The 22,901-nt window shown below is 42.6% G+C and overlaps 1 protein-coding gene across 2 annotated transcripts in view; it reads left to right on the plus strand.

Moving 5' to 3' along the window:
• Window positions 1-19,770, plus strand: part of mylk3 (myosin light chain kinase 3) — a 35,828-nt gene extending 16,058 nt beyond the window's left edge. For both annotated transcript variants that reach the window (XM_033036414.1, XM_033036415.1), the window contains exons 8-13: window positions 1,076-1,217; window positions 2,951-3,021; window positions 7,314-7,442; window positions 9,931-10,083; window positions 10,690-10,822; window positions 14,930-19,770. In XM_033036414.1, coding sequence (XP_032892305.1) covers window positions 1,076-1,217; window positions 2,951-3,021; window positions 7,314-7,442; window positions 9,931-10,083; window positions 10,690-10,822; window positions 14,930-15,004 — 703 coding nt within the window. In that variant the 3' untranslated portion in view covers window positions 15,005-19,770. The remainder of the gene's footprint in view (window positions 1-1,075; window positions 1,218-2,950; window positions 3,022-7,313; window positions 7,443-9,930; window positions 10,084-10,689; window positions 10,823-14,929) is intronic.
• The last annotated feature ends 3,131 nt before the right edge of the window (window positions 19,771-22,901 follow it).

Consider the following 22,901-nt stretch of genomic DNA (forward strand, 5'->3'; position numbering starts at 1 on the left):
TGCGACAGATGTGTGAACGGGTAACTGTTTTTGCAGTTGTTATATCTAGAGCACCTTTAACAGAAGCAGTTTAGTTTTATTATTGTCACATGTATCGAGGTACAGTGAAAAGCTTTTTTGTTGTGTGATATCTAGGCCTCTCTTCCACCTTTCTCCCCCTTACTACAATCACTCTGACGAATGATCCCAACGTCGCCAGTCCATGTTCTCCAGAAAAGCTGCCTGACCCAGAGTTACTCCAGCATTTTGCACTAAATGGCATGGAAACAGGTCCTGTGGCTCAACTTGCCCATGCCCACCCACCCATGCCCACCCAGATACCCCAGTCCCATTTGCCTACATTTGTTCCATATCCCTCTAAACCTTTTGCATTTTGTCCATATACCTTTAACCCTTTCATATCCATGTATCCGTCTAAATGTCTTTTAAATGTTGTTACTGTACCTGCCTCAACTATCTCCTCCAGTAGCTCGTTCTATATACCCACCACTCTCCAAATGAAAAAGTTGTCCCTCAAGTACCTATTATATCTTTCCCCTCTAACTCTAAACCTATGTACTCTGGTTCTTAATTCCTCTTACTCTGGGTAAAAGACAGTGCATTGACCCTATCAATTGATGTTATACACCTCTATAAGATCCTCTTTGCGTTCTTTCTTTAAAGATCACTTGTTTACTTTACTACATATTTGTTTGAAGAAGAGCAAACTAATTGGGGCGGCACGGTGGCGCAGCGGTAGAGTTGCTGCCTCACAGCGGCAGAGACCCAGGCTCGATCCTGAGTACGAGTGCTGTCTGTACGGAGTTTGCACGTTCTCCCCGTAACCGCATGTGTTTTCTCTGTGTGCTTCAGTTTTGTCCCACACACCAAAGTTTGAAGGTTTGGGTTTGTAGGTTAATTGGAATGATATAAATGTAAATTGTCCCTAGTGTGTGTAGGATAGTGTTAGTGTGCGAGGATCGCTGGTTGGCGCAGACTCGATGGGCCGAAGGGCCTGTTTCCACGCTGTATCTCTGAACTAAACTAAACGAAACCAAATTGAAAGTGTTATTCATTTAACTTGTGTTGATTGTAGTGTTGGAGGTGGAGAGCTATTTGATCGAATTATTGATGAAAACTATAATCTGACAGAATTGGATACAATCATCTTTGTGAAGCAGATCTGTGAAGGTATCCAATATATACATCAACAGTACGTGCTTCATTTAGACCTGAAGGTACTTTTTACATTTCTCCATTTAGAAATATAACATTAAACGTTTTTATTAAAAATCTAATTGCTTTTGTGGATTCTCAATTATTCTATTTGATTCTAGATTCTATTTTCAGTTTTCCATCTTTGATTTGTAACTGGTTTATCGGTAATGAATGGTAGACAAAAATGCTGGAGAAACTCAGCGGGTGAGGCAGCATCATCTATGGAGTGAAGGAATAGGTGACGTCACCTATTCCTTCATCAGTCTGAAGAAGGGTCTCGACCCGAAACGTCACCTATTTCCTTCGCTCCATAGATGCTGCCTCATCCGCTGAGTTTCTCCAGCATTTTTTGTCTACCTTCGATTTTTCCAGCATCTGCAGTTCCTTCTTAAACATTGGTAATCTATGCTAATTTTAAAATTGAAACTAGTATCTGCCGGCAAAAAAATGACACAAAGTGCTGGAGTAACTCAGCGGGTTGCTGAGTTTTTTCTTGTAATTTAGCAACCTTGGTAAAATTAGTTCAACTTTTATACAGAACCTTCCTTCGATTATTAATTTTTTAAATTATGTTTACTCACTGGGAGATGTAATAATGAGATTTAATACAAAGTAGACACAAAGCGCTGGAGTAACTCAGCGGGTCAGGCAGCATCTGTCGCCGAAAAAAATCACGTAAGTGGGACAGGCCCTTTATAGCAAAGATCTTAGAGCAGAGCTCTGCTCAAAGATCTTTGCTTTATAGAGAGGGGTTTGCGCTGCCTGGGACTTCCTTCTTTAGAGTGTAGGAGGTCGATGGATGACCTTATTGAGGTGGACAAGATCATGAGGAGCATGGGTATGGTGAACATAGAAACATAGAAACTAGGTGCAGGAGTAGGCCATTTGGCCCTTCGAGCCTGCACCACCATTCAATATGATCGTGGCTGATCATCCAACTCAGTATCCTGTACCTGTCTTCTCTCCAAACCCCCTGATCCCTTTAGCCACAAGGGCCACATCTAACTCCCTCTTAAATATAGCCAATGAACTGGCCTCAACTACCTTCTGTGGCAGAGAATTCCACAGATTCACCACTCTCTGTGTGAAAAATGTTTTTCTCATCTCGGTCCTAAAAGACTTCCCTCTTATCCTTAAACTGTGACCCCTAGTTCTGGACTTCCCCAACATCGGGAATAATCTTCCTACATCTAGCCTGTCCAACCCCTTAAGAATTTAGTAAGTTTCTATAAGATCCCCCCTCAATCTTCTAAATTCAATCAAGAATCAATCGCAGTGCTTTTCCCAGGCTAATCAATTCTAAATCTAGAGAGCTGAGGCTTAAGGCGAGGAGGGAAAGATGTAAGAGGGATCGCAGGGGCTACTTTGTCACTCAGGGTGGTCCGTATCTGGAATGAACTGCCACAGGAAGCTATAGAAGTGGATACAATTATAAACGTATGGAAGGCATTTATATGGGTAGGAAGGGTTGTGAGAATTAACGGCCAAATGCAAGCAAAGATAATCCATCTTGGTCAGCATGGACAAATTGGGCTGAAGGGCCTGTTTCCGTGCTGTAGAGTTATATGACTCTTCCACCAAATAAATTTAGTTTTAAATGTTAGTCAAAAACCTCTTGCAAAAACAATATATTTTGATTATTATAGATTGGCAAAAAGAATTTCACTACATCTAGGTGTATGTGACAATAAATCAACCTTTGAACCTTTGTTGTGCTGTGATTTAATGAAAAATGCCTTTCCTTTGTTTACAGCCAGAGAATATTTTGTGTGTAAACACCATGGGAAATCAAATCAAGATTATCGACTTTGGTCTGGCCAGAAGGTAATGCCGCTTCAAATTTGTTATAAGTTCAAGTTCAAGTGAGTTTATTGTCATGTGTCCCTGTATAGGACAATGAAATTCTTGCTTTGCTTAAGCACACAGAAAATAGTGGGCATTTACTACAAAACAGATAAATGTGTCCATATACCATGATATAAATATATACACACATGAATAAATAAACTGGTAGTGCAAATAACAGAAAGTGGTTGCTAATAATCAGAGTTTTGTCCGAGCCAGGTTTAATAGCCTGATGGCTGAGGGGAAGTAGTTATTCCTGTACTATTATAAAGTACTTCTCATGCATTTTGGTCGTAGGAATAAAGGCGGAGGCTATTTTCTAAATGGGGAGAGAATCCAGAAATCGGAGGTGCAAAGGGACTTGGGAGTTCCCATAATGTTAATCTGCAGGTCGAATCAGTAGTGAGGAAAACAAACTCAATGGTAGCATTTATTTCAAGAGGGCTTGTATACAAAACCGTGAATGTAATGCTGAGGTTCTATAAGGCGTTGGTAAGACCGCATTTGGAATATTGTGAGCAATTTTGGGCACCATATCTGAGGAAGGATGTGCTGGCTCTGGAGAGGGTCCAGAGGAGGTTTACATGAATGATCCCAGGAATGAGTAGGTTGATCTATGATGAGCGTTTGTCAGCACTGGGCCTGTATTCGCTGGAGTTTAGAATGAGGGGGGATCTCATTGAAACATGCAGCATAGTGAAAGGCTTGGATAGATTGGATGTGGAGAGGATATTTCCACTAGTGGGAGTCTAGGACTAGAATTAAAGGACGTTCTTTTAGGAAGGAGATGAGGAGAAATTTCTTTAGTCAGAGCGATTTTGTGGAATTCTTTGCCACAGGCGGCTGTGGCGGCCAAGTCAGTGGATATTTGGCAGAGATAGATAGATTCTTGATTAGTACGAGTGTCAAGAGTTTATGGGGAGAAGGCAGGAGAATGGTGTTAGGAGGAAACGATAGATCAGCCATGATTGATTGGCGGAGTAGACTTGATGGGCCGAATGGCCTACGTCTACTCCTTATGATCCAAGCATCTTATATTGAACAATTGCAATGAAGCCTAGTTAATTGGTAACTAAGTTATATTTGAGTGTAATCTAAAATTGTACATTTTGCAAAAAGTCTGGTTCATTGTATACAGATACTGCCAATGGTTCAATGGGTCTTTATTGTCATGTGTGCACAGCACAGTGAAAGTCTTTTGCACAACCCACAAATGCACAGTCGCCATATTTTGGCACCGTTCACATGTTGGAAATACCGGAGCTCCCTCGATCCAGGTAAACCCCAGGCTGCTGCAGAATAGAAATGACCAAGATAATCTGATGTTTAATGAATATTGAAGTATGACATGTGTAGGAAGGAGCGGCGGATTCAGTTTCACACCAAAGATAGACACAAAATGCTGGAGAAACTCAGCGGGTGAGGCAGCATCTCTGGAGAGAAGGAGTAGGTAACGTTTCGGGTCGAGACCCTTCTTCAGACTGATGAAGTAATAGGTGATGTTTCGGGTCGAGACCCTTTCGGGTCTCGACCCGAAACGTCACCTATTCCTTCACTCCATAGACGATGCTGCCTCACCTGCTGAGTTTCCCCAGCATTTTTGTCTACCATTCATTACCAAGAAACTAGTTACAAATCAAAGATGGAAAACTGAAAATAGAATCTAGAATCAAATTGAATAATCGAGAATCCACAAAAGCAATTAGATTTTTAATAAAAACGTTTAATGCTATATTTCTAAATGGAGAAATGTAAAAAGTACCTTCAGGTCTAAATGAAGCACGTACTCTTGATGTATATATTGGATACTTTGAGAGGGAAACTGGAGGTATAAAAAGGCACAGAACAAATCAGAGCTGGCACTGATGGCCAAGGAGCCCACAATGGTCCATTGTTGGCTATGGAGGAGGTGATAAGGAAGAGATACAAACAGTGAAACTAGTAGGACAACTAGGATAGTGGAACGATGGAGAGAGAGGGAATGCAAGGGTGACTTGAAATGAGAGAAATCAATATTCACTTGAAACTCATTACTTTCAATGACACAAGCAAATATCGCCAAGTTTCCTGATCCATGGTGCCACCCGGTGGCTATAACTGGACATTGTGGAGTAAATGAAACTCCTGCAGTGTAGTTAGTGGATTCACAATGGTGCTGGAATCCTGAACCAAACACAAAGTGCTGGGGAAACTCAGTGGGTCAGGCAGCATCAGTGGAGGAAACAGAGACAGGAGACGTTTTGGGCCAGGACCCTTCTTCAGACTGATGAGATGGTTGTGGAGAAAACTGGTCAAGAAAGGTGGGGGCAGGACATAGAAACATAGAAAATAGGTGCAGGAGTAGGCCATTCGGCCCTTCGAGCCTGCACCGCCATTCGATATGATCATGGCTGATCATCCAACTCAGTATCCCATCCCTGCCTTCTCTCCATACCCCCTGATCCCTTTAGCCACAAGGGCCACATCTAACTCCTTCTTAAATATAGCCAATGAACTGGCCTCAACTACCTTCTGTGGCAGAAAATTCCACAGATTCACCACTCTGTGTAAAAAATGATAGGTAGATACAGGTTTAAGAAGGAACTGCGGATGCTGGAATCGAAGGTAGACAAAAATGCTGGAGAAACTCAGCGGGTGCAGCAGCATCTATGGAGCGAAGGAATAGTCGACGTTTCGGGTTGAGACCCTTCTTCAGATACAGGTTGATTGGCAGATGGCAGTCCTAAATGACCCACCCCTTATTCTTAAACTGTGACCCCTGGTTCTGGACTTCCCCAACATCAGGAACATTTTCCCTGCATCTAGCCTGTCCAATCCTTTAAGAGTTTTATATGTTTCTATAAGATCCCCTCTAATCCTTCTAGATTGCAGTGAATATATGCCCAGCCGACCCATTCTTTCATCATATGTCAGTCCCGCCATCCCGGGCATTAACCTGGTGAATGAATGCTGCACTCCCTCAATAGCAAGAATGTCCTTCCTCAAATTAGGAGGCCAAAATTGCATACAATTCTCCAGGTGTGGTCTCACCAGGGCCCTGTACAACTGCAGTAGGACCTCTTTGCTCCTAAACTCAAATCCTCTCGCAATGAACGCCAACATGCCATTAGTTTTGTTCACTGCCTGCTGTACCTGCATGCTTACTTTCAGTGACTGATGTACAAGCACATCCAGGTCTCGTTGCACCCCACTAGTCACTGCCTACCATTCTGAAAAGAACCCGTTAATTCCTGCTCTTTGCTTCCTGTCTGCCAACCAGTTCTCTATCCATGTCAATACCCTATCCCCAATACCATGTGCTCTAATTTAGCACACTAATCTCGTGTATGGGACCTTGTCAAAGGCTTTTTGAAGATCCAGATACACCACATCCACTGGCTCTCCCTTATCCATTCTACTTGTTACATCTGCAAACAATTCCAGAAGATCAGTCGAGCATGATTTCCCCTTCATAAACCCATGCCTAGTTTGACCGATCCTGACTCTGCTTAAATGAAAGATAGACACAGAGTGCTGGAGTAACAGCAGATCAGGCAGCATCTCTGGAGAAAATGGATAGGTGGTATTTCAGTTTGGGGCCTTTCTCCCTTTTCATCTCAGGCCAAATTCCAGATTATGCTGACTCGGCGACTGCTTCCGACACTTGTGCTCAGTCTGCCAAGGCTGGCCTGATCTCTCCCTTCTCCCCTCTCTGATCAGGCAAAAGGTACAGTCGTGTGAAAACGCACAGCTCCAGATTCATGGCGTTTAAGAAGGAACTGCAGATGCTGGAAAATTGAAGGTAGACAAAAGTGCTGGAGAAACTCAGCGGGTGCAGCAGCATCTATGGAGCGAAGGAAATAGGCAACGTTTCGTGCCGAAACGTTGCCTATTTCCTTCGCTCCATAGATGCTGCTGCACCCGCTGAGTTTCTCCAGCACTTTTGTCTACTCCAAATTCAGGGAGTTTCTTCTCAGCTGTTATCAGGCAACTGAACCATTCTGTCAACAATTAGAGAGCAGTCCTGAACTACTATCTATCTACCTCATTGGAGATCCTCGGACTATCTTTAATCGGACCTTAGTGCACTTTATCATGCGCTGACATTATTCCCTTTATATGTATCTGTACACTGTGGATGGCTTCATTGTAATCATGTACAGTCTTTCCACCCACTGGATAGCGCGCAATAAAACAACTTGTCACTGTACACGTGTACACTGTACACGTGACAATAAACTAAACCAAATCTAGTGGTTGCTGAAGGAAGGCTGTTTCTTTTTTTTTTGTAGGTATAAACCAAGAGAAAAACTACGAGTTAATTTTGGTACTCCAGAATTCCTTGCTCCAGAAGTGGTGAATTATGATTATGTTTCATTCTCCACAGACATGTGGAGTGTGGGAGTTATCACCTATATGTTGTGAGTATCAAATGCCATGTAAGTTATATTCTACCCCAGATGGAACATGTGCAGGAGTGATTTTCTAGAACTCGGAACAGTCCACCACGATAGACACAAAACGCTGGAGTAACTCAGGCTCAGGCAGCATCTCTGGAAAGAAGGAATAGGTAATGTTTCAGGTCGAGACCCTTCTACAGACCCGAAACGTCACCCATTTGACCCGAAACATCACCCATTCCTTCGCTCCAGAGACACTGCCTGTCCCACTGAGTGACTCAGGCTTTTTGTGTCTATCTTCGGTTTAAACCAGCATCTGTAGTTCCTTCCTACACACGATGCCTGTACCCATGTTGGATAACATCTTGAGCAGCTGATTTGGTGATCGCACAGATATTTCTGATGAGCTGCAATGTCCTTTCCACTGGTCACCTCAGGATCAATTTACAATCTATTTCAAGATACAACTTAATGGCTCTTTAATCAAACAACACAATTAATTGATAGAGTATGGTTTAATTGCATTGATTGCATTTAATTGACACTCAGTTGTGCTAAACATCACCTCCCTCTCCCACCAGCAAACCAATATCAACTACAAAATGCACTACAAAGCTTCTTTGACGGTACTTACCTAACAGCCAACGTCTACAACGATAAGGGGACTGGCTCCAGAGGAATACGACTGCCCATTTTAATCATGCATTACCCTAACTTGGAGGTGCATTATCTTCCATCATTGATATTGGGTCCATTTCACCACAGAGAATTGTAGCAATTTAAGACGGTGGCTGATTATGACCTTCCCAAGCACAATTATGGATGAATAATAAATCAATAATACATTATTGATTGATTAAATAGATTGAAAGGTACGGCATGGAAACAGGCCCTTCGGCCCACCGAGTCCACGCTGACCTGTTCACACTAGTTCTATTTTACCCAGTTTCTCCTCTACTCCCTCCACAACAGGAGCAGTTTTTACAAGAGGCCAATTAACCTACAAACCCGCACGTCTTCGAGATGTGGGAGGAAACCCACTAAGTCACAGGGAGAAGGTGCAAACTCCACATAGACAGCACCCGAGGTCAGGATCGAACCCGGGTCACTGGCGCAGTGAGGCAGCAGCTCACAGCTACATTAATTTCAAAAACGTTGTTCGTTATATCACAGGAAAGGAATTCTACAATTGCAAACATTGTGAAAGCCACATTTTGTCCCTGGTACTGACGACAATATAATCGTTCTTCTTGTCAAACACGAATACATCTCTAAGATTATGAGTACTGGGATTACTGTCAGATGTCTGATGCTTGGCTGGAAAGCTGCAGTTTTGTTATGTTACGGTTGCCGTTAAATGAGTAACTGCCTTGCTGTGGTTTGTATGGCTACACACAACTAAAATAGCTCTCAGTAAAGCCAGATATGCAACACCTCCTCAGCTACGTCTTCCTCCTGCGCACAAATACAACTGGCGATGTCCCACAACAACAATTCTGCAGCTGTTAAGCTGGGCAACGTTAATGGAAACACTGGGCTACCTTGGTGAAAAGTTCACAGGTCTTGGCATGATTCTTCCTTGCAGTACGTGTCGTGCTTCCTGAGCTGTTGTGTAGCTCGGACCCCTACACCACACCTGGAATACAGTGGAGATCAACAGATCCCCCCGTAGATAGACACAAAAAGCTGGAGTAACTCAGTGGGTCGGACATCATCTCAGGAGAAAAAGAAGTGGTGATGTTTTGGGTTGAGACCCTTCTCCACGCCCCCTGTACATCAATGCTGTTCAGGGTCTTGCCATTATTCTGCATACTTTCCTTTGCATTCAACCTCCCAAAGTGCAACACCTTATTTAAGAATAAGGAGTAAGCCATTTAGAAAGGAGACGAGGAAACTTTTTCACACAGAGAGTGGTGAGTCTGAGGAATTATCTGCCTCAGAGGGAGGTGGAGGCAGGTTCTCTGGATGCTTTCAAGAGAGAGCTAGATTGGGCTCTTAAAAATAGCAGAGTCAGGGGATATGGGGAGAAGGCAGGAACGGGGCACTGATTGGGGATGATCAGCCATGGTCACATTGAATGGCAGTACTGGCTTGAAGTGCCAAATGGCCTACTCCTGCACCTATTGTCTATATCATCTCTGGAGAAAAGGAAGTGGTGACTTTTCGGGTTGAGTCCCTTCTCCACGCCCATGTACATCAATGCTGTTCAGGGTCTTGCTATTATCCTGCATACTTTCCTTTGCATTCAACCTCCCAAAATGCAACACCTCACACTTGCCCGAAATAAAGCCCATTTGCCTTTTCTTTTTCCTTTCCCCCTCAGCCCTGCTGCTGCGAGTTAATTCTGTTGGGGTTAAGTGGCAAATTTGGAGACTACCTTGAAGTACAGTCCGACAATGCCAAGCCTCAACATCCTTCCTGCGCTGGGTCAAATGCCAATGTTAAACAGATGGAGGGAATAATGATTGATTCATTACAATTGAATAATGATGGCTGCTTGCATTTTCAGGCTGAGTGGATTATCTCCTTTCCTGGGCGACCACGACACTGAAACCATGAACAATATTATCAATTCAAACTGGGACTTTGATGCTGAAGGATTTGATAAAGTGTCTGAAGAAGCAAAAGAATTTGTTTCAGACCTGCTCGTGAAGGAAAAGTGGTAAGACATATAAAACATAATTGTCCGTGCAAGGTTTTCCTGCTTTAAGAGATTGGTTTAGAGCTTAGTTTAGAGATACAGCATGGAAACAGTCCCTTCGGCCCACCGAGCCCATGCCGACCATCGATCACCCGTTCACACTAGTTCTATGTTATCCCACTTTCTCATCCACTCCCTACACACTGGGGGCAATTAACCTACAAACCTGCATGACTTTGAGATGTGGGAGGAAACCAGAGCACCTGGAGGAAACGCACGCGGTCACAGGGAGAACGTGCAAACTGCACAGAGACAGCACCCAAGGTTTGGATCGAGCCCAGATCTCTGGCGCTGTGAAGCAGTGGCCCTACCTGCTGCGCCACCCTCTTGAGCCAGTGCTGATCTGCTTTTGTTTATGTGTGATTTTCAGCTTCCGGGGAAAATCTCTTGAATTTCCTCCATCTGAAGTTTCCTGTGACCATGGGTGCTTCACAAAATGAGTTATTAAATTAAAAAATAAAAAATAAATCTGAATTCAGAGCTTTTCCGCAAATGGTTTTGTATTGCTTTTTAATGTGGTCTACATTATCTAAAGCCTTGCATTTATTTATGTGTCTATGTCACCAGCAGCAGATCCAGTGCATCAAAGTGCCTCAAACACAACTGGCTGAATAACCTACCAGAAAAAGCAAACAGATATAGGGTCCGGCTCAGATCCCAGGTGCTGTTGCAAAAGTATATAACACAGCGTTTATGGAAGGTAAAATGCCGTTTACTTTAATTTCATTAATTCTGATTGTAGAAACATAGAAAATAGGTGCAGGAGTAGGCCATTCGGCCCTTCGAGCCTGCACCACCATTCAATATGATCATGGCTGATCATCCAACTCAGTATCCTGTACCTGCCTTCTCTCCATACCCCCTGATCCCTTTAGCCACAAGGGCCACATCTAACTCCCTCTTAAATATAGCCAATGAACTGGCCTCGACTACCCTCTGTGGCAGAGAATTCCACAGATTCACCACTCTCTGTGTAAAAAATGTTTTTCTCATCTCGGTCCTAAAAGACTTCCCCCCCTATCCTTAAACTGTGACCCCGTGTTCTGGACTTCCCCAACATCGGGAATAATCTTCCTGCATCTAGCCTGTCCAACCCCTTAAGAATTTTAAGTGTGAAATATTTAATAAATCCTGGGCAGAATGCTTATATAAGTTTGGTTCAGGTTTAGAGATACAGCATGGGAACAGGCCCTTCAGCCCACCGAGCCCACGCTGACCATCGATCACCCGTTCACCCTGGTTCTGTTATCGCACATTCGTATCAACTCCCCACACACTAGGGGCAATTTACAGAGGGCCAATTAAACTACAAACACGCACACCTTTGGAATGTGAGGGGAAACCGGAGCACCCGGAGGAATCCCGCGCGGTCAGAGGGAGAACGTGTACAAACTCCGTACAGACAGCACCCCAGTAGTCAGGATCGAACCTGCGTCTGGCGCTGTGAGAAAGCAGCTCTACCAGCTGCACCACTGTTAGAACAATCCATAAGGTCATAAGGAATAGGAGTAGAATTAGGGCCATTCGGCCCATCAAGTCTACTCCACCATTCATTCATGGCTGATCTATCACTCCCTCCTATCCCCATTCTCCTGTCTTCTCCCCATAACCCCTGACACCCGTACTAATCAAGAATCTATATCTCTGCCTTAAACATATCCACTGACTTGGCCTCCACAGCCTTCTGTGGCAAAGAATTCCTCCGATTCACCACCCTCTGACTAAATATACTTCTCATCTCCTTCTCAAAAGAACGTCCTTTAATTCTGAGGCTATGACCTCTAGTCCTAGACTCTCCCACGTGGAAACATCCTTTCCACATCCACTCAAACCAAGCCTATCACTATTCCGTATATTTCAATGAGGCCCCCCCTCATTCCTCGAAACTCCAGTGAGTACAGGCCCAGTGCTGACAAACGCTCATCCTAAGTTAACCTACTCATTCCTGGGATCATTCTTGTAAACCTCCTCTGGACCCTCTCCAGAGCCAGCACATCCTTCCTCAGATAGGGTGCCCAAAATTGCTCACAATATTCCAAATGTAGCCTAACCAGCGCCTTATAGAGCCTCAGCATTCCATCCCTGTTTTTGTACACAAGCCCTCTTGAAATAAATGCTAGCATTGAGTTTGCTTTCTTTACTACCGATTCAACCTGCAGATTAACTTTTTGGGAATCCTGCACCAGAACTCCCAAGTCCCTTTGCACCTTTGATTTCTGGATTCTCACCCCATTTAGAAAATAGTCCACGCCTTTATTCCCACTACCAAAATGCATGACTCCACACTGTGCTACACTATATTCCATCTGCCACTTCTCTGCCCACTTTCCCAACCTGCCCAAGTCCTTCTGCAGAGTCCCTGCTTTCTCTACACTACCTGTACCTCCACCTATTTTCGTATCATCCGCAAACTTTGCCATAAAGCCTTCAATCCCCTCGTCCAAATCATTAATATACAAAGTGAAGAGTAGCGACCCCAGCATCGACCCTTGCGAAACTCCACTAGTCACTGGCAGCCAACCAGAAAAAGCCCCCTTTATTGCCACTCTTTGCCTTCTGCCATCCAGCCAACCTGCTATCCTTGCTAGTATCTGCCCTTTGATACCATGGGCTCTCATCTTCCTAAGCAGCCTAACGTGTGGCACCTTATCAAAGGCTTTCTGAATATCTAAGTAAACAACATCTACTGACTCCTTTGTCTGTCCTGCTGATTCCAGCAGATTTGTCAAGCAAGATCTCTCCTTCACATATCCATGCTGACTTTGGCGTATTTCATTGTACTCTATAACCTCATCCTTTATAATGGACTCTAAAATCTTACCAACCACCAATGTCAGACTAACCGACCTATAGTTCCCACTATTTTTCCGTGCTCCCTTATTGTGCAGCGGGGTATTATTGGCAATTTTCCAATGATCTGGGACCACTCCTGACTCCAGTGATTCCTGAAATATCACTTTCAATGCCTCCACAATCTCTAAAGCCACCTCCTTCAGAACCCTAGGGTGCAGTCCATCCGGCCAAGGTGACTTATCCACCTCCAGCCCTTTCAGCTTCCCAAACACCTTCCCCTTAGTAATAGCCTCCCTAGTTTTCAGTCTCCATGAAGTTTTCAGTCTGAACTCGTCTGGGAATATCCTGTACATGTTTTAATGCTGGGACTGGATTAATGCTCAACATATTGGACCAAATCACACAAACGGTTAACTAGCTATCCCACACAAAGGCAGCGGCTACTGTGTGACAGTGCCTTCTGATGTTGAGGTCAGATGCAGGTGAATCTGACCTGCTCAACCACTAACTCCATGATGCTCACTTCACCCGCTCTCAGCTTTCCACCGGCCATGGCTGGCATTTAAATAGACCTTCAATAAAATGTTGAAGTTAGAATTTTATTTTTACCTTATTATAATCAATATTAATGTATTCATAATTCATAGATATTGAACGCGGCTTCTGATGAATTAAAAATATTTTTAAATAGTTTCAAAAGTTTTGTTCAACTATTTAACTAGTTTCCAACTGTTTGTAATAAAACATACAGCACAGGGACAGGCTCTTCGGCCCACAATGTTGGGGCTGAACATGAAAAATTAATCTCATCTGCCTGCATATCCCTCCATTCCTTGCATGTCCATATGCCTATCCAACATCCACTGTCATATATGCCTCTACTAAATCTGGCAGTGCATTCCAGGCATCCACCAACCCCTGTGTAAAAGCATTTGCCCCCATACATTTCCTTGCCCGTCCTAAGAGCCTCTCTGCCTCAGAGGGCGGTGGAGGCAGGTTCTCTGGATGCTTTCAACAGAGAGATGGATAGGGCTCTTAAAGATAGCGGAGTCAGGGGATATGGGGAGAAGGCAGGAACGGGGTACTGATTGGGGATGATCAGCCATGATCACATTGAATGGTGGTGACCTACTCCTGAATTCTGTTTTTAATTTGTGTCTGTGATGTCTTTATTACTTGTTATATTCCGATTGTATGTTATTCCGATTACTATGTAAGGTGTCCTTGAGATGTCTGAAAGGCGCCCATTAAATAAAATTTATTATTATTATTATTGTCTACCTTAAAGCTATGTCCTCTTGTCAACCATCTGCCATTTAGCTCAGTCTCTAGTCCATCATCTACCACTAAACCTTTCCATCCATGTACCTGTCCAAGCATCTTTTAAATGCTGTCATAGTATTTGCCTCAACTCCCTCCTCAGGCAGCTCATTCATATACCGACCACCCGCCAAGTGAAAAGGTTGCCCCTCAGGGTCTTTCCCCTCTCACCTTAAACCCATGCAATTCCTCTTCTGATTATGGTGACAAGACCAATGTGAGGAAATGCTGAGGAGACAGAAGGAATTGCAGATTCTGGTTTACAGAATCAAGGAACTGCAGATGTGGAATGAAGGGTCCCGATCCAAAACGTCACCTATCCATGTTCTCCAGAGATGCTGTCTGACCCGCTGAGTTACTACAGCACTCTGTGAAACGTTACATATCCATGTTCTCCAGAGATGCTGCCTGACCCACTGAGTTACTCCAGCACTCTGTGAAACATCACCTATCCATGTTCTCCAGAGATGCTGCCTGACCCGCTGAGTTACTCCAGCACTTTGAGCCTTTTTTTGAGAAAAAGCTAAAGCAAGCTTAGTTTCAGACCAAATGTAGATAGTGTTACCACAGGATGTTATTGCATATTTTCTCAGAATGAGAGTTCACATAAGAAGGGAAAATACAGAGGGAAAAACATGCTAATCACTTTAGAACGCAGTTAAGCCTAAAGATTAATTTTCCTTTGTGTTTACAGAAAAATTATTGCGTAGTTGCTGCAGCCAACAGGTTCAAAAAGATCAGACAGCAGAGTTCGTGCAAGGATGTTTAGTCAGTGCCTTGGGGTGTGACAACAGAAGAAATGGAACCATCTGGTGAAAGAAAAATCCAATATATTATCATATCAGAAGTGGTGGAACTATGAATTAATTCTATTTTGTCTTGATTGCATTCATATGCTGTGTTTTAAACCTTTGGGACACTGCTCTTAAAAATGTGGCCAAATTGTATGATGAAATTAATAGTGTTACCTATAACCAGCAGAAACGTGCAACGTTCTCCTTTCCCCCTGACAAATCAGGTTTAGGTTTATCATGGTTTTGTTCTGCATGCTATCCAATCAGGTCAGATAATGGTCTACATAATACTATAAAGTTAAACTCCAGTACAATAGGTAAAGCAAAGGGGAAGATACAGAGTGCAGAATGTAGTTCTCAGCATTGTAGCGCATCAGTTCCACAGACAAAGTCCAACATCTGCAATGGGGTAGAGGTGAAACAGACTATCATGGAAGGACTGTTCAGAAGACTGATATCAGAGGGGAAGAAGCTGTTCCTGAGTTGTTTAGCAGCATGAAAAGATATCTGGCACAGCATTCTCCACATTTCTAATGAAAAGCCATGTCTCAATTGAAACCATATCTTCATGGAATGCTATGACAAATTACATTTGAGAATTACATACACTCTACTGCCCACTGACAAGTATGCATACATTACTAGTTTGCAAAGTGAGAATCTAATAAGACTGCATTTGAAAAATATTACTTCACACCACAATGTAGCAAATTGTTGTAGATAAATTACTAGAAAACTGTACTAGCTTTTGATCGGTATAAAGTGAACTGAGATCCCTTGAGGGATGAATCGCTAGCAATCTAATTCTTCAGTACTCTTTGATGTTTTTTAAAATGCTTTATTATTAAAGTACTTATGTAATTAAAGTGTGGGGTCTCTTAACCCTGAGAATCAAAATGTTACTGCTGTAAAGAATAAGCCATAGCTCTATACCTCAAGGTCCTTTTGTATTAATCATGTTGAGTACATAGATTTCAATTGAAGTTGTAATAGATTTTTTTTTTCAGGTAACGTTTGGTTTATTGCTAACGTTACAACATGTAATAACATTTTGGCAGGCGTATTAATAGTTAGTCTCTGGGGAACCTGCAAATGAAATTGCCAGTAGCTTTGTATTGTGATCAATTTATCAATTTTCCCGTGATATTGTTTTCTGTGTTTTCAACAATATTGGCGGGATGGTGAAAGAAAATCAACACAAACTTTGTCAACCAAGTAGCCTCGTAAAAATAACGTTGGGCATTGCTTCCCCACCCCCACCTTCTCGAAACAGTGAAATCAGCTCCTTAATCCACAAGGAAATAATTGAGCTGCTTTTAAAATGAAGTCTGAGCAGTCAATAGCATTTTTCATTTGTTCTGCATCAGTAATATCGATATGGAAACTATTCACTACAGATAAGGTAGATAATTGCATTGATGGCAGTATTAATCTATTCAAATGTAAAACCAAGTGGGCACTACACTGGAAAAATCCATATATTTTATTAATGCTGTATAGCATTATAAATAAAGGTATTGCAAGTAGCACAATAATAAATTGTAATAATGCAATATCCAAGAACTCTCAGTGTTCCTGACCTTTTGTTCACAGCTGAGTAAAGAAATAGGTCATTAATCACTGTGGCAATGCAAGATTAGGGTCACATTCCAGTCTCAGGCAAAGCAATTGATTCTAACGTCATTACATTAATCTTCCTACCCTTTCCCCTTCCTTCTCTAAAGCTCTGAAATTATTTTCTGTATTACCTATGCATGTAGAAAACAGACTTGGCAGACTTAGTCATACTTGCTGTGTGTGCTTAAGGGATATCTGAGGCCGTGGATGTTTTCAGTCATACAGAGAAGTAGTGCAGAAATAGGTCATTCGGCCCGCTGAGCCCGTGCCGACATCAACCACTCTTCCACTTTTAATGCCATTTTATTTTCTCCACCTTCCCATCAACTCTGCCCAGATCTGTCCCTATCTTTGCATCAACGGCATCTCTTCCTCCAGTACCTCCTCTCCGAGCGAGTGCCACCGTGACATTCTGAGATCTGCTCTACCTCTCGATCACGTCTGAAACACTGAAAACGTGGAAAGTTGAGCTGCCTGCCATGTCCCTCTTGCAACCAAGTCTCCGTCATGAGTACGGACATTGTGGGCTGACTAGCCTGTCCCTGTGCTGTGTTGTTCGATCTTCCTCTGGGAAGCTTATAATGTGATTATCAAACTGGTAGAGGAAGAATCTCCCTCAGCACCTCAATGTCTTGATCTCGGCTTACAATAAAGTGCACAAATTAATATCAGACATTTATCTATTAAAAAATTAATTTTAATGCTTTGGTACAAGTTTTTTTAAATTTCATTCTAGAGATGTGGGCTTCAGAGGCTGAGCCAGCATTTTGTTGTCCTTGAAGTATTGCCCTGAGCTTTCGTGAACTGCTGCAGTTCTTGAGGGGTGGATACACCTGCACCGTTGTTAGGGAGGGAATTCAAGATTTTTTACTCAGCAACAGTGAAGGAACAGCAAAAAAATTCAAATTGGGAATGGCGCATTGATTGGAGTCCAACTTCTATTTGTTGGTGTTGTCCGTGCTTCTGCTTCTCTTGTCCTTCCAGCGAGTAGAGGTGATGGGTTTGGAAGGTGCTCAGGACTCTTGGTGGGTTGGTGCCGTGGATGGTACAAACCGCTGCTATTCTTTATTGGTAGTGGAGTGAGTTAATAGAGGTAGATGGAGCGCCTATCAAGCAGACAGCTATGTCTTGTGTGATGTTGGATGTCTTGACTGTTGTTGAAGCTGCACTCACCCAGGCCAGTGGAGAGTACTCCATCACACTCCTGCTGGAGCCTTGTCGATGGTGGGATGGGCTTTGGGGAATTGTTCAAAGGTCTGTTTATTGTCACGTGTACCAATTAAGGAAATAGTGGAGTTTCAGAAACTAACCATGCCTTTTTACCCCAACCAGAGATGCTGAGTTACTCTAGCACTTTGTGTTCTACACCAGATTCCAGCATCTGCAGTTTCTTGTGCCTCCGTTTTGCTGCTCCACTGCAAAATCTCAAAATACGTCTACCTTGAAGAATTTCTCCTTCCCTCTCTGGTTTTGTCCCACCCCCCATCTCTTTGCTCCAAGCTTTCTTCCTCCTACTACAATCAGTCAGAAGAACGGCGCTGACTCGAAGTGTCACCTAACTATGTTCGCCACAGATGCCGCTGAGTTGCTTCAGCACCTTGTGCTCTTCAAAAAAAATAACCATCTCTGTACTGCTTGGGTAGACCTCTTTCGGGCTTCGTTAAGGGGTGCTTTTATCTTAAAAGAAAATGTTGTTTTTACAGATTAAATGTGATTATTACAATTATAATAAGGCTCACAGGATCAGAAAAGTACCACAAGTGTTTTGTTTTTGGAACCAGGTCTTGATATAGCTCTGTCCTTCAGAACTGGACTAAAAAGTAATGGGTAGGTTTGCTGAGTTACTCCAACACTTTGTTTCTTTTACAGATAGGACAATCCATGGACACTCCCAGGTCCCAACCGACAGCAGTGAGAATTATCACATGTGTGTTCACTCTGTCCAATATTTTAATTTAGCAACCCGATAAGAGGTGGAGAAGCACAGATTTGCTGCCTCATGCCTCATATAACCAAGCTCAGTACTGGCCTCTGGTGGTAATAGCACGCAGTTACTTTAGTGTGTGGTTTTGTGGATTGGTATGAATCCCGGAACTTAAAAGGTTTTAGACATTCTCCACATGAATGCATAGGCTGGTAGGTAAATTGGACCTGTAAATTTCTCCCAGTGTGCAGATGAGTGGAAGAGTCCAAGAAGAGTTGAAGACAATGTCCAAAAAATAAAATGTATTTTTGGAAAGTTAGTGATATTAAAATCACGGATTTTAAAGCTTAGGAAAATATTTCATCCTTGCAAACGCGACACAACAGCACCTTGCATAGCAAGCATAGCTGTTGCTTTGCATAACTGAACAAAATGACGGTGCACTACGAAAAGTGACAACCGCCAACATGCCTGCGTGCACTATAATTTAAACCGCTGTGAGTGCAAACAATTAACATTGCAGCCACCCACACACTTCACTGAGGTCAAGATTTCAACAGGGGTAAATAACTTGGTTTACCTTCCACATGATTATGTGTCAGAATGCAGCCAAGGTCCCACATCAATTTTGGAATGAAAGGGAAAAGCTGATAAAAGAAGGGTCTCGACCCGAAACGTCACCCATTCCTTCTCTCCAGACATGCTGCCTGTCCCGCTGAGTTACTCTAGCATCTTGTGTCTGACTTTTTCTGAGAGTCAACCATATGCTTTAACACAAGGGTCCTGACCTGGAACGTTGCCTGCCCATTTCCTCCACAGATGCTGCCTGGCCTGCTGAGTTCCTCCAGCACTTTATTTTGTTTTAACTTAAACCATTCTATAAAATTAGAACTGGGGAAGTTTTATTTGCATGCATATTTAAGAAACAGAATTAAGAACATGTGCATTTTTTTGCTCTACTTTTGAGAATTAAAATGTGAACTGCATGAAATTTATGCTTTGTAACTGAATATGGAACATGGTTTGTTTTCAGCATCATAGCCTCCATGATACAGTAAAAGTATATGTATGACCTTCCATGAAGGCAAACTTAAAAATCACGACTACTTTTATTGGTAAACACATGCAGATTTATTATTGCAATGCTTAACTTTGAAATGTAACCCAACGTTCACAAATTAAACATCTCATTAAATTTAATTGCTCTCATATTACAGATTATTTGTCTTAAAAACAATTCCTATTGAAAGTGAACCTCTGTACACAGAATGCAACATTCCAGGCCATGGAAGTCACGATTTTGCCATGAAGGCACTGGCATCATTCCTTGAAATGTACAACTCTTGGAATATTCTCATGTGGAGTTCCAGGAGTTGATGTCCACAATTCTCTGCTCCTCCACTACCATGCAACTTTATCTGGCCTGATTTTCAGAACATAGAATAGGACAACACATGCGCAGGCCCTTTGACCTATAATGTCTGTGCCGAACACAATGTTGATATAAACTAACCTCCTCTGCTAGCATGTGATTCAAATCTCTCCATATCCATAAGCCTATCCAAAAGACTACAACGCCACTATCAAATAAGTGAACTAACCAGAACTTCAATTATTTATGAACTATTTCATTGTAAAATGAATTCTAAAAATGCTCTGTTGCATAAAATGTTGACAGCATATTAAACATAATTACCATGCTACACTGTCCCTGGCACTAAAAAATGTAATGATTTAAACATACTTCTAAAAATTGAAATATGCAATTATTTTTTAATATTTCAGTTTCTACTGTAATCTCATCCTTATGCTCCAATCTTGACTTTGAGTTAGAGTGATACAGCGTGGAAACAGATTATTCGGCCCAACTTGCACACATGTCCCAGCTAAACTAGTCACACCTGCCTGCTTTTGGCCCACATCCCTCCAAACTTGTCCTATCCATGTACCTGTCTAACTGCTTCTTAAACGTTGGGATAGTCCATGCCTCAACTACCTCCTCTGGCAGCTTGTTCCATAGACCCACCACCCTTGGTGTGAAAAGGTTACCCCTCAAATTCCTATTAAATCTTTTCCCCTTCACCTTAAACCTCTCCCCTCTGGTCCTCGACTCACCTACTCTGGCACGAGACACTCTCACTGATTTACAAATACAGATCCACCATTGATGCCTGATCTATTCCTCTCATATACCTCTATAAGATCACCCCTCATCCTCTTGCACTCCAAGGAATATTGTCCCAGGTTACTCAACCTCTCCCTATAGCTCACACCCATCTGGTCCTGGCAACATCCTCGTAACTCATCTCTGACCTCTTTCCAGCTTCACAACATCTTTCCTATAACATGGTGCCCAGAACTGAACACAATACTTTAAATGTGGCCACACCAACATCTTATACAACTGTAACATGACCTCCCAACTTCTATACGCAATACTATGACTGATGAAGGCCAATGTGCCAAGAGCCTTTTTGACCACCTTATCTACCTGCGACTCGACCTTCAAGGAACCACGCACATGTACTCCTAGATCCATCTGCTCTACAACACTCCCCAGAGAGGCCTACCATTCACTGTGTAGGTCCTGCCCATGTTAGACTTCCCAAAATGCAACACCTCACATTTCTCTGTATTAAATTTCATCAACCATTCCTCGGCCCACCTGGCCAATCAACCAAGATCCTGCTGCAATTTTTCAAAACCATCAGCAAACTTGCTAATCTTGCTATGTATGTTTTCATCCGTCATTGATATAGATGACAAACAGTAACAGGCCCAGCACCGAACCCTGAGGCACACCAGTAGGCACAGGCCTCCAGTCCGAGAAGCAACCTTCCACCATCACCCTCTGCTTCCTTCCATGAAGCCAATTTTCTATCCATTCAGCTATCTCTCCTTGGATCCCATGCGATCTAGCCTTCCAGAGCAGCCTACCATGCGGAACCTTGGCGAATGCTTTGCTGAAGTCCATGTATACAGCATCTACAGCCATGCCCTCATCGACCTTTTTGGTCACGTCTTCCAAAAACTCAATCAGATTTGTGAGACACGACCTCCCGCATACAAAACCATGCTGACTATCCCTAATCAGTCTTTGTCCATCTAAATGCCTGTATATCCTATCCCTCAGAATACTCTCCAGTAACTTTCTGGCTACAGATGTTAAGCTCACTGGCCTATAGTTCCCAGGTACAATGCTAGTTTAAATAGTGCTTTTCACTTCAAGGTCTGTGAATTGAACCAAGTGACCTTCTCCAAACTACATAAACCATGATACACGAGTAGCTATAAGCCACGAAGATATAAAATTCTCTACCACATGCTGTTTTACAGATCCACCTGCAGTGCTGAAAACAGGCCAAAACATTAATATTAGGTCCAATTATTAAAATGGATTGCTACAATATTCCCTCAATGGGACTCGACTTAAAACACTTTGACAACTGCTTAAAATACACTTTCCTCAGAGAAGCTCCGCTCTGCATGTGTTAACAGTGATCAAACGCTTCTATACGTTGGCCTGCTGATCAACAAGGAGGATGCATGTATCAAGAAATGATGAATAGATCTGTTCTCTATTCTACTGAAAAAACAAAGGCCAAGAGGTGATTAATTCTTTAAAGTTACTCATAACTTTTGATGGGACATTTCCACTTGTGAGGGAGAGTGTAACTGAACATCCTCAGTATAAGACAGTCACTAAGAAATCCAAAAGATAATTTTGCAGCTTCTTTACTTAAAGGGCAGTTGGAATGTAAAACTTGTTGCACAGTGTGTGGCCGAAGCGAATAGTGCAGATGCATTTCAGGTAAGATTGGACAAGCATGGTAGAGAGGGGTATTGAAGGATACACTGTATGATTTAGGGTGATGACAGGAGGCTCAACTGCGACATGAATATCACCATGGTCTAGATGAGTCGAAAGGCCCGATTGTGTGCTGCATATCTGATGCGTTCGATGTTGTATATTCGCTACTGTAGCCATAGCAGTTGAGACAGCACAATATATTGATAACTCTGAAATAGTTAGTTATTAATTGATTGTTGTCATATTTAAGCTTTCCTGTTGTAATAAGCCAATTGTAAACCATGAGGGGATTTGAAAAAAATCATCATGACAAGGTTTTTTTTCGTACGTAAGTTGAATAGTTCACAGCTCTCTTACAAGTTTTTTTATGTAAGTTGAAGAGGTTCATCAGATAAGAAGGGGCCAGAGGATGCCATTGGGATGACTGGCTTTTGGCAAAGAGTGAAAAACAACTCCATATTTGGAGGTGGCTGAACGTATATTAACTCCGGTTTTCTGGTATTTCTTTGTGTGTGTGCTG

Source organism: Amblyraja radiata, chromosome 17 (assembly GCF_010909765.2).
Source record: "Amblyraja radiata isolate CabotCenter1 chromosome 17, sAmbRad1.1.pri, whole genome shotgun sequence".
Lineage (NCBI taxonomy): Eukaryota > Metazoa > Chordata > Chondrichthyes > Rajiformes > Rajidae > Amblyraja > Amblyraja radiata.